Source organism: Triticum aestivum, chromosome 6D (genome assembly GCF_018294505.1).
Source record: "Triticum aestivum cultivar Chinese Spring chromosome 6D, IWGSC CS RefSeq v2.1, whole genome shotgun sequence".
NCBI classification, from domain to species: Eukaryota; Viridiplantae; Streptophyta; class Magnoliopsida; order Poales; family Poaceae; genus Triticum; species Triticum aestivum.
In genome coordinates, this window is record NC_057811.1 from 451,123,653 (window position 1) to 451,137,138 (window position 13,486).

The following is a 13,486-nucleotide window of genomic DNA, read 5'->3' on the forward strand; positions in this document are numbered from 1 at the left end:
ACAAGATAAGACTAGTAGTGGCAAGAAGAATTGACAACATCTACGCCCACAACTGCTTTGTGTTCTACTCGTGCATAGTAACTACGCATAAACCTGGCTCATGATGCCACTGTCGGGGATCATAGCAGAATTTTAAAATTTTCCACGCATCACCAAGATCCATCTATGGAGTCTACTAGCAACGAGAGGGAAGGAGTGCATCTACATACCCTTGTAGATCGCGAGCGGAAGCTTTCTAGTGAACGGGGTTGATGGAGTCGTACTCGTCGTGATCCAAATCACCGATGACCGAGCGCCGAACGGACGGCACCTCCGCGTTCAACACACGTACGGAGCAGCGACGTCTCCTCCTTCTTGATCCAGCAAGGGGGAAGGAGAGGTTGATGGAGATCCAGCAGCACGACGGCGTGGTGGTGGAAGTAGCGGGGATCCCGGCAGGGCTTCGCCAAGCGCAAGCGGGAGAGAGATGTGTCACGGGAGGGAGAGGGAGGCGCCAAGGGCTAGGGTACAGCATCCCTCCCTCTCCCCCCTTTATATAGGCCCCCTAGGGGGGGCACCGGCCCCTAGGATCCCATCTACAGGGGGGGCGGCGGCCAAGGGGGGAAACTTCCCCCCCAAGTCAGGTGGGGCGCCCCCCACCCCCAGGGTTCCAACCCTAGGCGCAGGGGGAGGCCCATGGGGGGCGCACCAGCCCACTAGGGGCTGGTTCCCCTCCCACTTCAGCCCATGGGGCCCTCCGGGATAGGTGGCCCCACCCGGTGGACCCCCGGGACCCTTCCGGTGGTCCCGGTACAATACCGATAACCCCCGAAACTTTCCCGGTGGCCGAAACTGGACTTCCTATATATAATTCTTCACCTCCGGACCATTCCGGAACTCCTCGTGACGTCCGGGATCTCATCCGGGAATCCGAACAACTTTCGGGTTTCCGCATACTAATATCTCTACAACCCTAGCGTCACCGAACCTTAAGTGTGTAGACCCTACGGGTTCGGGAGACATGCAGACATGACCGAGACGCCTCTCCGGTCAATAACCAACAGCGGGATCTGGATACCCATGTTGGCTCCCACATGTTCCACGATGATCTCATCAGATGAACCACGATGTCGAGGATTCAATCAATCCCGTATACAATTCCCTTTGTCAATCGGTATGTTACTTGCCCGAGATTCGATCGTCGGTATCCCAATACCATGTTCAATCTCGTTACCGGCAAGTCTCTTTACTCGTACCGTAATGCATGATCCCGTGGCTAACTCCTTAGTCACATTGAGCTCATTATGATGATGCATTACCGAGTGGGCCCAGAGATACCTCTCCGTCACACGGAGTGACAAATCCCAGTCTCGATCCGTGCCAGCCCAACAGACACTTTCGGAGATACCCGTAGTGTACCTTTATAGTCACCCAGTTACGTTGTGACGTTTGGCACACCCAAAGCACTCCTACGGCATCCGGGAGTTGCACGATCTCATGGTCTAAGGAAATGATACTTGACATTGGAAAAGCTCTAGCAAACGAACTACACGATCTTTTGTGCTATGCTTAGGTTTGGGTCTTGTCCATCACATCATTCTCCTAATGATGTGATCCCGTTATCAATGACATCCAATGTCCATAGTCAGGAAACCATGACTATCTGTTGATCAACGAGCTAGTCAACTAGAGGCTTACTAGGGATACATTGTGGTCTATGTATTTCACACATGTATTATGATTTCCGGATAACACAATTATAGCATGAACAATAGAAAATTATCATGAACAAAGAAATATAATAATAACCATTTATTATTGCCTCTAGGGCATATTTCCAACAGTTTTTTCATGCAAAGATCATTAGATCAATTTTATCATTTTATATCATAACTATGTAACATAACAAGACTATATGCGCAGCTTTTCATTTTTTAGAATTTTTTTGAATTAGTTATAAACATTTGAATGTTCGGTCAAACCTTTCAAAACCCCGTTGACTGCCTCCAAAACCCATGTAACCCTAGCGCCAAACGTCCACCGTCGATCTAACCCTAACGCCAAACTGCGGCCGTCGGATAGGCCTCCTAGAAGGATTCCGCGGGGGCGATCCGTGGGAGCCCTGGTTCTCCAATCTGATTGGCCACCGTTTTTTCTCTCTGACGAACAGATAACGTTGAGCGGGGGAGCATCTCAGTGACCGTTGGGCCGAGCGGATCGGGCCCGGCAGAGCCTGGCGTGCGTGCGCACGGCCGTCGAGAGGGGGGGATGGGCTGCATGCGAGAGGGTCAATGACATGTGGGCCATCCCTGTCCCATGCATGCCATGCAACGTCGCAGCCTAGCTATTCTGTGCTTGTGAACGGTGCTCGTGAACGCTGTGACACAGCCTAGCCATTTGCATGCGGGCTTGCATGCACGCATCGACGCAGTAAAGCAGCGGCAGGGGGCGCAGCGTATAGGTACGTCGCATCTAAGCTATTTTAACAAATGCATGTTTGAACCTGAGACACGGGACGGACGCGTCGGTGGTGCAGCTCCTTTTTCAGTGTCACGCGCGGATAACCGGGCCTGTTTCCCAAGCGGCGTCACCGCCGATGCAAGTGCACGAAATGATGCATCTCGCCTGTGCCGCCCGTGCCTCTTTGGATGCTCTGCCCGCCGTTTTTGAATTAATGCCCGCAATTACTTATGCCAGTACGAACGGAGAAGAGAAAACGATCGAGAAGGCACCGTGTACACATTGACCACGGCTGCAACGCGGCTATAAAAGGGCACCATTTCCTCATCCCTCTCACACTCATCTCTCAAGCCTCCTCCGCTTCTTCTTTTCGAGCCAAATCCACCACTCGAGCCACCATGCAGTTCAACGACCCTACCTACCGTCGCCCTCGCACCGTGCCGGAGAGGGAGTACCCGGCCGGAGTCATCGTCGAGAATAGCCTGAGGGTGTGGGCCATCTCAAGGTGGAGGGGCCCTAGAGAGCTGGCTCGCTTCTTCCTCCAAGCCAGCTACCGCCACCTCCCTCCGGGCACTCCGCCCATGTTCCACCTCCACGAGCAGTACGATGGCAACGCCAACGGCTTCTTCATCGGCCTCTACGTCACCTTCACCAACCCCTACGACGCTCACCACCTCCTCGGCGAGGTGTTCTGGTGTGGATGCGAGTTTATCGCGTTCACGACCTACAACATCTTCACCAACTTCCACCACATCTTCCCTCACCCCAACGGCATGCACACCCTCCCCTACCAGATGCCGAAGAACGACGAGTGAGGGGTGCCGGCTAAGGAGGAGGGGCCAAGGATTTGTTCGAGTGCGAGTCTTTCTATCTATCTAGCTTGTGTTTGTGTTGGTTCGGGCGTGTGTGCCCGTGTCTTCTATCTATCTAGTTTTAATTATTTTCCTTTCATGTTTTATGAACTATATGTTGTAAGGGGATGCCCCTCTATATGTTCTATCTATCTATGCTACTAGGGTACCCGATGCCCCTCTATCGTGCTATCTATTAATGTTTTTTCGGGCCTAAAGTTTCTCCATTGCATTTCATTTATGTGGCCATGTGAACTAAAAAATGCACTAAAACATGATCCAATCATATAAGTTGTTGTTAGCACGTGTCTAGTTAATTATCTTCCTTTTATGTTTTATGCACTATATGTTGTAAGGGGATGCCCCTCTATGTTGTAAGGAGATGCTACTAGGGGCACACTAGATGTCTTTTTTTTGAGAGGGGCACAACCTTTTTCGGTTGAAACACACGAGTAAAAACTTTGAAAACACCATAGCACAAATCAAAAAAATTTAAAAATGATGCTTGGTTGAAATAAACTAGAACCAAACAATTGCAACTTTTTTGGTTCACAAAGACTGCAAGTTAGACTGCTAACTAGAACCAACCTTTTGTTTTAGCCGAAACAACACGGGCCCCTACCACTGGACACGATAGCTTATGCATAAAAATAGCTCAAATAATTATCAGATAAGTAATCTAAAAAAAGTGACTGCAGGAAACTTAAAATTTGTGAAATAACCTAAAGCCGAAAAGATATATCGATGTCAATAACCGTGTGCACTTTTTTTTGCACTAGCTACACTTATTTTATCAATGGGCCTGGATATGTTCTATTCGGCCCTGCCTAACTTCTATATGGGCCTGGCCTTTTCGGGCAACTGTGGACGAACCTTTTTTTCCTTTTCTTACTCTACCACTGAACCTGAAACTGATGACGAACTGAAGAACTGAAAAAACGGGGCCGAAACAGAGTGGAGAAGACATGCCGAATTTGTACAGCGCAACACTTTTATTCAATCCATATCATTACGATTACAAATGATGCCCAATCTATTCACTTACGACTAATTATCATCACATAAACAAATGCGAGAGCAATTACACAAAGATAAAAAAGTCCGGCCATCAACCCCATCAAATTGCCCTGCTTCTGCAATTTGATGAGTTTCTTCATCTGCTTATTCAGCTTCTTCAGCTCTGCCGTCACTCCTGCATCCCCCACAGTAGCACCAATGGAATGGGCGCCCCCAATGGAATTGCCAGATCCAGGGGCCCCAGATCCACACGCGCCCGATCCAAACTTGCCCAACTTCTCCGCCTCCAACGGTAAATCGAGCTCCCCTGATGCACCCTCCAGTTGAATCCGCTCTATGTACTCATCTAGCCACTCAAAATGGGTGCATTGCTTCAATTTCTGAAATCGGAAAGATGAACCCTAAATTCCAAATCCGATGAAAAAGGGCAAATATGAAATTGGGAGACAAAAACCAAAATTGGCATATTGAGAAGTAAAATCTCACCTTTCCCTGCTCTGGTTTGCTCTCGCATTTCACGAATTCCCGCCCAAGGTTGCCATTCTTGTCGGTCGTTGTGACTAGCCGCTTCAGGGGTGCGATACGTGGGCATGCAGGGCACCTTGTCATGGGCACTGCGCCATAGCGCGGCCATGAGCGGCCGGAGGCTGAAGCGGAGCTCGACATTGCTAGGTCGCGGCCCGGAACGGCGTTGCTGCGCGTCGTCGCCGGAGAAGAAGAAGAACAACGGTCGGGGAGGGGGGGAGGATGGGCTCGGGTGCTGCACGGCTCGGGGCACGGCTCGGTGTCCTCTTGTACCAATGCTGACCTGGATAAGTTAGTGGGTCCCACGCCATGGATCCTGCTCACCTGACCAATGCTGAGTTGGATAAGTTAGTGGGTCCCACGCTGTGGGTCCCGCTCACCTGATTCGAGTTTTAAACATGTGTCTTTGGATTAGGCAGCAGTGTCGCATGAGAGCTATTTTTTCAACGCAGATGTTGCATGAGAGCTATTACAACCAATGACGTCGCATGAGAGACAATTCACACCAACGACGTCGCATGGGAGCTATTCGCCCGTACGAGGGTGAAGGGGCTTTGACCAAGGACAACAGGCTTCTGGGCGTGTTCACGCTCACTGGCATCCCTCCAGCGCCAAGAGGCGTGCCAAATTTCAAAGTGACGTTCGAAATCGAGGAAAACGGCGTTCTGAAGGTCGTGGCAAAGGACAGGGAGACCGGAAACAAGAACAGCATCACCATCGCCAGCGACAAGGGTGGGCTGAGCAAGTACGAGATAGATCGTATGGTGCGTGATGCTAACAAGTGCAAGTCTGAGGAGAAGAAGCAGATGAAGAACGTGAAGGAGGAACGCGGATAGCCATGAGGCTCTCAAAGAACGCGTGCATCGTGCTCTTTTTACAATCCTACAAAATAACTCCGCCTTTAATTTATAATGGATGCTTAGTACCGGTATTATTCTGCACTTTCTGGCACTGCGCATGTGCATGGCCCTAGTAGCCTTGCTTGTATTTCGTTTGTTTTCTGAACCATGTTCATCTGGTGACATTGAGTAATTTCCGAAGTTGATCCGCCATCTAGTATTTGCTTGAGTCGACAAACAAAATGTGTATCTGAAATGCTTATAAAATGGTTTGGTGTATATATCTGCGTATCACAAACAGCACTGTTCGTCAGCAATCTGAAAGTCAGCTTGTGTTTCGTTTGTTTTCTAAACCAAGTTCATCTGGTGACATTGAGTAATTTCCGAAGTTGATCCGCCATCTAGTATTTGCTTGACTCGACAAACAAAATGTGTATCTGAAATGCTTATAAAATGGTTTGGTGTATATGTGCGTATCACAAACAGCACTGTTCGTTAGCAATCTGAAAGTCAGCTTGTAATCAGAGCACTGATGTGCAGAGGATCCTTCCCTGTGACGCCACAATCGTACACATAAACTAAACTGAGATAGTATATAGCAACCAAACAGTGAGCAAATTCCCTTCTTTTTTTGTTATTCTTTTCATTAGTCCTCAACTCGTCCGTCCACACACGCTAATACTTTTTTGTACATCACTAATGGTTTTTTGTTTATGCTGGTTATGCTATTCTTCTATAAATTAAGGAAAGATGAAGAGATTTGGATATTTCGTATGCTGCCTCCCCAATTCATGGTAGTATGGGATAAACATGTGGTGAAGATGCTCTTATTAGGGTGCTTGGGATACAACTGAAAAAACAAATACTCGCAAGAGGAATGCTGAGTAGAATCTGATAACAATTATGTTTGCGGGTAGATTTTGAAAAGAATTTAATTAGAAACATGTGCCAAGACACCTAATTACTCAGTATAGTTCTAGACATTATGTATCTAAATGAGTTTATGTGGGATATTGGATGCCATGCCTGAATTTTAGGACAGTAAAACTGCACCTACACCGAGCTCTCTCATGTCCATAGCTATTCGGCAGTATGGTAAGTGCAGTTGCAACCATCATAGCTACATTGGGCTGCTATGCAAGCCTACATTGTGTTAGATCTCGCCGATTTCTAATGTTGTTTGTCCGGTTCTATTAGTATGAGTAGTGCAATACTTCTCAACTATTTGCACCATCTAAATTTTAACAAAATATTTATATTCATCTTTCAACACTTAGTTATGCACAAATATATGAAAAATCCTACCATTCTGTCAAAAAATAGATAGGCGCCGCAACAGGCGCCATCAACGATCTAGTTTTACAATATGATGGTTGCAACTGCACTTACCATACTGCCGAATTAAGCTTAGCTCGTATGCTTAAGTTTTTTATGGTGGAACCAACCCACCCTCATGCAAGTCTTAAACTTGGCACAAATGCCCGCATTTCGTTGGATTTCTTCAAGTATTTCTGGCAATGTTCTTTTAGTGGGAGATGACATTTGGTTGACTATGTGGCGCATGTGGTGACTTCATCGACCTCAAGGTATACCGGCCCAGCCTGTTGTGGTTTCTTTTAGGGATAGGGTGTGTGTGCGAGCGATCATTTATATAGGTAGAGGCAGTGGCGGACAAGGCAACTGGGACAGGGTGGGCCAATAATGCATATATTCGTAAAATTTATTTTTAATTATTTAGTATATCTATTATGCTATGGGCTGGGTCCAGCTCTGTCACTGGGCAGAGGTGAAAGATGTTTATTTTCCACCCCCAAATATGCCTCAATGGACAAATGCCCCATGGAGTTAATATTGGTACAATTTTGATCCTGAAATATCTTAAACCCGTTAAATCTTTCCCTTGAGCCGTTTTTATTGATTTAGGAGGTTTGGGGAGTAAACGTCGTCTTCCTCCTCTCTCCCTCTCTCCTACGTGGACGACATGGAAACCGATGCTCGTCACCGAGGTGCTACAGCACCACCCCGGGGCCATATAGCTTGCCCTAGACCCCTATCTTCGCTTCCCCTCTCCCTTCTCTCTCACAGCGGGAATTGCTCGCCCCAACACACCCGTGCTAGGGTCACCGCCACCACCACCGGCCACGTTGAGCCACACCACCGTGTCAAGAACCTTCGCTGCGCCTTCCTTGTTCACTCAGCCATAGTGATTGGAGTGAGTTGCCCCCAAATTACAGCCTGGATGTCATCTTTTTGTCTTCGGTCAACCGTCGTCATGCCCGATTTTACAGTGGTTCTTTTTTGGGAATTTTCTTGAACGTTTAGAATTTGCCGCTTTTGTTTGTTTCTTTAACAGCCACATTGCATACCTAGCACAGGAGCTTGCTGGTCGGAGCGGCTAGTATCGCACGCACATCACTACAGAGTCTTGGTTCGAAACCTTGCTCCAGCGCCCTAATTTTTGGCGTTTTTCCACCTTGTGAACGTGCCTCTGCAAAATGAGCCGGCCCGAGCCCTAATTTTTGGCGTTTTTCCACCTAGCGAACGTGCCTCTGCAAAATGAGCCGGCCGAGCTGCGCCCTGTGTGAAACGTTGACTCTCTGATGCAAAGAGCGTCACAGAGAAGCTCCCCTAGGCCGGCTAGCGCAACATGCGCATCACTACAGAGTCTTGGATTCAAAACCTTGCTCTAGCGCGCTAATTTTTGGCATTTTTCCACCTCACGAACGTGCCTCTGCAAAATGGGCCGGCCCAAGTGAGTCGCGCCCTGTGTGAAACATCAACTCTGATGTAGAGAGCGTCACATAGGAGCACCCGTGGTGGAGAGCTCTACGGGGCCTAGAGCTTGGTGTTGGGCTTGCATGCCCGGGCTGAGCATCCACGTCTAGGGCGGGGCTTTCAACAAGGGGAGCACCTATGGCTCGTTTAATGCGAGACTTAGGACGCCGTGCCTGAGCAAGCGTTAGACTGTCCCAGCGCGCGGGAGGCCATAACCTCGTCTTTTTTTCCCGTTTTTCTTTTTTTCTTTCTTTTTTTACTTTTTTATACTTTCAAATATTCTTTTTTTTGTGAAAAGGATCAGATCTGTTATAAACATTCACCGGAAGTACAAAGCACCTCAAACATAATAAAAATTACATCGAGGTCCATGGACCACTGAATGACTATTGTCGCTGCCAGAACAAGCCGTTGACGCGCCGCTGTCGCCGCTCCCATACCGGAGCCGGCCTGACCTTGTCGATGACAGCTGAAAAGTCTTAGTGCACGTGCCATAAGAACGAGCGTCCTGGAGTCGCAGTCGTCGTCCTTGAATCCGTGAGTCGATCTGAAGAACCTGACACCAAATATCATCGTTGCGTACGCACGACAAGAAACCCTAACCTCGCCGCCCAGAGAAGCTGGCAGGTAAGCAGAATTCTCGTCCTGGAGTACTAGTCTATGTTACTACCTTCATAGTGGGTGGTGTCATAGGTGTGATAACATAGATGTCCTCATTTATTGCTTTGTAGATCCATTTTGCATTGGAAAGCGCTATGTGATGGTAACATATTATGTTACTCTATTAGCCTCTCTCCTCATTAATTACTTGCCACGTCATCTTTTTTGCTTATGTGGCATCTATGTTACTCTCTAAGTTACTCCCACTATGACCAGCCTTAGACTAGTCACAGTGAAAAGTAACTTACACTAGTAACATACACGCTATCCTAGACTATGTTACTACCTTCATAGTGGGTAGTAACATATGTGTAGTGTCACGCAAAACTTTATTTATTAGGTTATACTCATTTTGTCTTGGTATGTGTGATGTTTCTCATAGAATAAGTAACTAGCTAAGTTACTCAATTTATCTTTCTTCTCATTAACTCATTGCGACATAGGCAATTTTGCTAAATTGGACCCGATGTTTCTTTTGAGGCTACTCCCACTCTGGTCAGTCTTATGTCGATGGAGGGAAAGTTTTGCCCTGATCCTCAGATGGAGCTCAATAGCGGAAAGGGGCCTAGCTTCTTCAAGTTTGTCAATTAAATTTATCGTGGTGTGGCGGTTCTGGACAACATGAATATTTGATCAGTAGTGTAGTTTCACTCGATGGCCCAAAAGTACACAAATTTGGCAAAATGTTTTTTAGGAGTTAAGGTCAGGGGTCGGCTAGGAAATGTTTAAGGACAAGAGTCTGTTTCAAGAGTTAAAATACTTACAAGAGATCGGTTAGAGATGACTTATGTCGAGCAAGCAACTCTATTTCCAGGTTGCCCAGCATGAAATATTTTTTTATCAAACAACAATTAGGTAAGTTGTGTGTAACTTCAGGTTTATACAAATTTAACCCAAAAATTGCACATACTGCTTAGGGGTGGGATGCCAAATTGTCAGACCATAATTTGTTGGGGACATCTAGAGTGTGGCATTTTGATTTTGTGGTACGTACCGGCTGTGTAAGTATTGAACGAAATGTTTAAACAAATTCTAGTTTTGTACCTGGTAACTACATGATGATCTATGAGATGTTTGATCCATTTCTAGTGCCGATTGCATGATGAGTTTTACGTTGTTTGTAGATATATAATGAGCGAAAGTGACTCGTTCAGGTAAGGTGCGTGCTTTCAATAACTAGCTAGAGTTAATCGTACAAATGAGTGAAAGTGCTGCAAGCAGAGAGAAGACATCTAACTGGCACCATTTTTTGTTTTCAGATTCGCAATGACCATAATAATAGGATACAATTTCGAATTAAGGAGCTCCCAATTTCATTGCCGGGGCATGAAAATGATAAACAACAAGTTACGATCGGCCCAAAGGTTGAATCCAAAAGAAAACTCAAGCCGTCGATCAGGTCTAAAACACAACCACTGCGCCACAATAATAGGTTAAACCATGGTTCAGGAAATCACAAACTTAAACTAGGCAAGGAAAGCCATCTGCTGCGCAAGTGCGCAACGTCGAAACAGGGCCTGCATGAATTCTTTTTCTGCAAAGGAAGGATCAACCTCCCGGCCTCCTCGAGCCTGGGCCAGCCATACGCATCCTGTTTGCTTAATTTTCTCCTTGTCCTCTGAATTGTACTTCTTGGCATCACGCACCAACCGTTTGATCTCCTCCGCGCTCAGCCGCCCCTTGTCACTGGTGATAGTGATCTTCCACTTCTTGCCTATACCATGTCCTTCGCCGTTACCTGCAGAATGCTGTCAGCATCTATTTCAAACGTGACATTGATCTTCGGCTCGCCGCTGGGTGCTCGGCGGATGCCACTGAGAGTGAACTTCCCGAGGAGGATATTGTACTTGGTTTCCGATCCCTCGCCCTGGTACACCTGAATGAGCACTTCGGTCTGATTGTCATAGCAAGTCGTATAAACCCTCTCCTTCTTGACCGGGATGGTAGTGGTCCTCGGGATCAGCACGCTCATGAAACCACCTTTCGTCTCCACCCCAAGCGAGAGCGGTGTGACCTCGAGCAGGACTACATCCCGCACATCCTTGCAGCCCTCGCCGTTGAGGAGCGCGGCCTGTACGGCGGCACCGTAGGCGACGGCCTCGTCAGGGTTGATACTCGTGAAGAGCTCCTTCCCGTCAAAGAAATTTCGGAGCAGCTCTTGGACTTTTGGGATCCGGGAGGAGCCTCCCACGAGCACGACGTCGTCGATCATAGACTTGTCCATGTTGGCGTCGCTGAGGCACTTCTCCACATGCACAATGCACTTGCGGAAGAGTTCCATATTGAGCTCCTCAAACTTTGTGCGGGTGATGACCCCATAGAAGTCGATGCCATCATGAAGCGAGCCGATCTCAATGGTTGCCAGTGATGCACAGGAGAGCATTCTCTTGGCCTTCTCACAGGCCGTCCTGAGCCGGCGAAGCGCCTTTTGTTTTTTCCTGATGTCATTCTTCTTGTACTTTTTAAGAAACTCTCCCACGAAGTGTTTCACCATGAGGGTGTTGAAATCCTCCCCGCCAAGGTGGGTGTCACCAGCTGCGGCCATTACTTCAAAGACACCCATGTCAATGTCGGCACCCGGATCAACTTTGACAATGGAGACATCCAAGGTACCGCCACCGAGCTCGAACACGAGCACAGTCTTGACATCATCACTGGGCGACATCTTGCCCAAACCGTAGGCAAGGGCTGCGGCAGAGGGCTCGTTGATGATGCGCATGACATTGAGGCCGGCGATGGTGCCAGCATCAATGGTGGCCTGGCGCTGTGAGTCAGTGAAGTAGACCGGGACAGTAATGACCGCATTCTTCACTTCCGTGCCAAGGTAAGCCTCGGCGGTCTCCCGCATCTTGCCAAGAACCATTGCCGAGATCTCCTCGGCCTCAAACTGCTTCTCCTCGTCCATGTACTGCACAACGATCATCGGCCGGTCACTGGGACCTGAGACAACTTTGAATGGCCACGTGCACGTCTTCAGGTCTCCTTGCACTGATGCATCGCTGAAATGCCGGCCGATAAGTCGCTTCACATCTGAATTGAAGATGGTTTCGTTGTGTATTAGCCATGTGTATTTTTTGTAGCAAGGGTAGACATGCAAACATTCCGAAGGAAAAAAAAGGAATATACATGCGAATTTATTTTATTTTAGATTGTGAGTAAATCACTATGCAGATTAAGTTACAAATCGCATACACACACACACATACCACCCGTGCATCCTCCATGCAATGCTAGCTTGCACCAGCATATGAAATCTTTTTTTTTTTTTTTTGCGAAACACCAGCATATGAATCAATGATAATAAAGGGCTTGCTTACCCAAAATTGAAGAAAAGTACTCCCTCCGTCCCATAATGTAAGATGTTTTTTGACACTACACTAATGTAAAAAATTGTCTTACATTATGGGACGGAGGGAGTATTTCTTAAAAAACTAGTACTACCAGAATCAGGACAATTCTTGGGAGAAGAAATAAATTAATCGCACAGAAAATGGGAACCCCCATCACAAAAAAATCTGTACGAACTGTTCATCTAGCTTGGTGACTGCTCCCTGATTTTAGCTAACCGTCGCTTAAACTTAAAAGTCAGAGATCTGGAAGTGGATGGCAGCGGTTCACAAAAATAGAAGGAGATCTGGCATTGGACTAATCATTTGGTAGCCGAAGAGAATAAGATTTTAGCATAAATCAAGGAGTAGCCGAGTAGGTAGGGTAAGATGTCTGATCTCACCGAAGATGGTATTGACGGGGTTCATGGCGGCCTGATTCACAGCCGCGTCGCCGATGAGCCTCCAAGCGTCGGTGAAGGCAACGCAGGACGGCGTGGTGAAGTTGCCCTGGTCGTGAGGGATGACCTCCACGCGGTTGTGCGACTGCCGCCACACGGCCACGCAGGAGTAGGTCGTCCCGAGGTCGATGCTGATCGCCGGCCCGTCGTCGCACTCCGTGGCACCCATCTCCACGGGGTAGAGCGGAAGAGGCAGTGGAATGAAGCGTGTAGAAGCAGCACTGCGAAAGAGGGGTGCGATCTGATTGGGAAGCCTAGGAGGTGGAGGGCATCTATAAGGCATAGGAAGGCGAGCGGGCGTGCCGTTGCCTGCAGTGTGAAAGCATACAGTTTACGTTACGGGAGAAATACCCTTTGGCTCCCGTATGTATATACACCCTATAAGGGGTATTTTTTAAATAATTAAATAAAAAGTCAAAATAGTTCAAAGGTATTGTTAGATTAAAATTGACTTACTTGCGCACTAGTAAATAAATTTTCACAAAGAAAAAATCAATGTTGACTTCACAGCAAAAAAGACAAATTTTATTTACTATTATAGGTCACTATTCACGCTATTTTGACCGAAAATTTGTCTTTTTTGAAAAAAAATC

The 13,486-nt window shown here is 47.4% G+C and overlaps 1 protein-coding gene and 1 pseudogene across 1 annotated transcript in view; one reads left to right on the forward strand and one right to left on the reverse strand.

The window, feature by feature from the left end:
* The window catches only part of LOC123142687 (heat shock cognate 70 kDa protein-like), a 35,670-nt gene extending 30,002 nt beyond the window's left edge, over window positions 1–5,668 (forward strand). Inside the window, exon 4 of the mRNA XM_044561486.1 lies at window positions 5,358–5,668. Coding sequence (XP_044417421.1) covers window positions 5,358–5,668 — 311 coding nt within the window. The remainder of the gene's footprint in view (window positions 1–5,357) is intronic.
* Window positions 5,669–10,572: 4,904 nt separating this feature from the next.
* Window positions 10,573–13,106, reverse strand: LOC123142689 (heat shock cognate 70 kDa protein-like; annotated as a pseudogene).
* Between the last annotated feature and the right edge of the window lie 380 nt (window positions 13,107–13,486).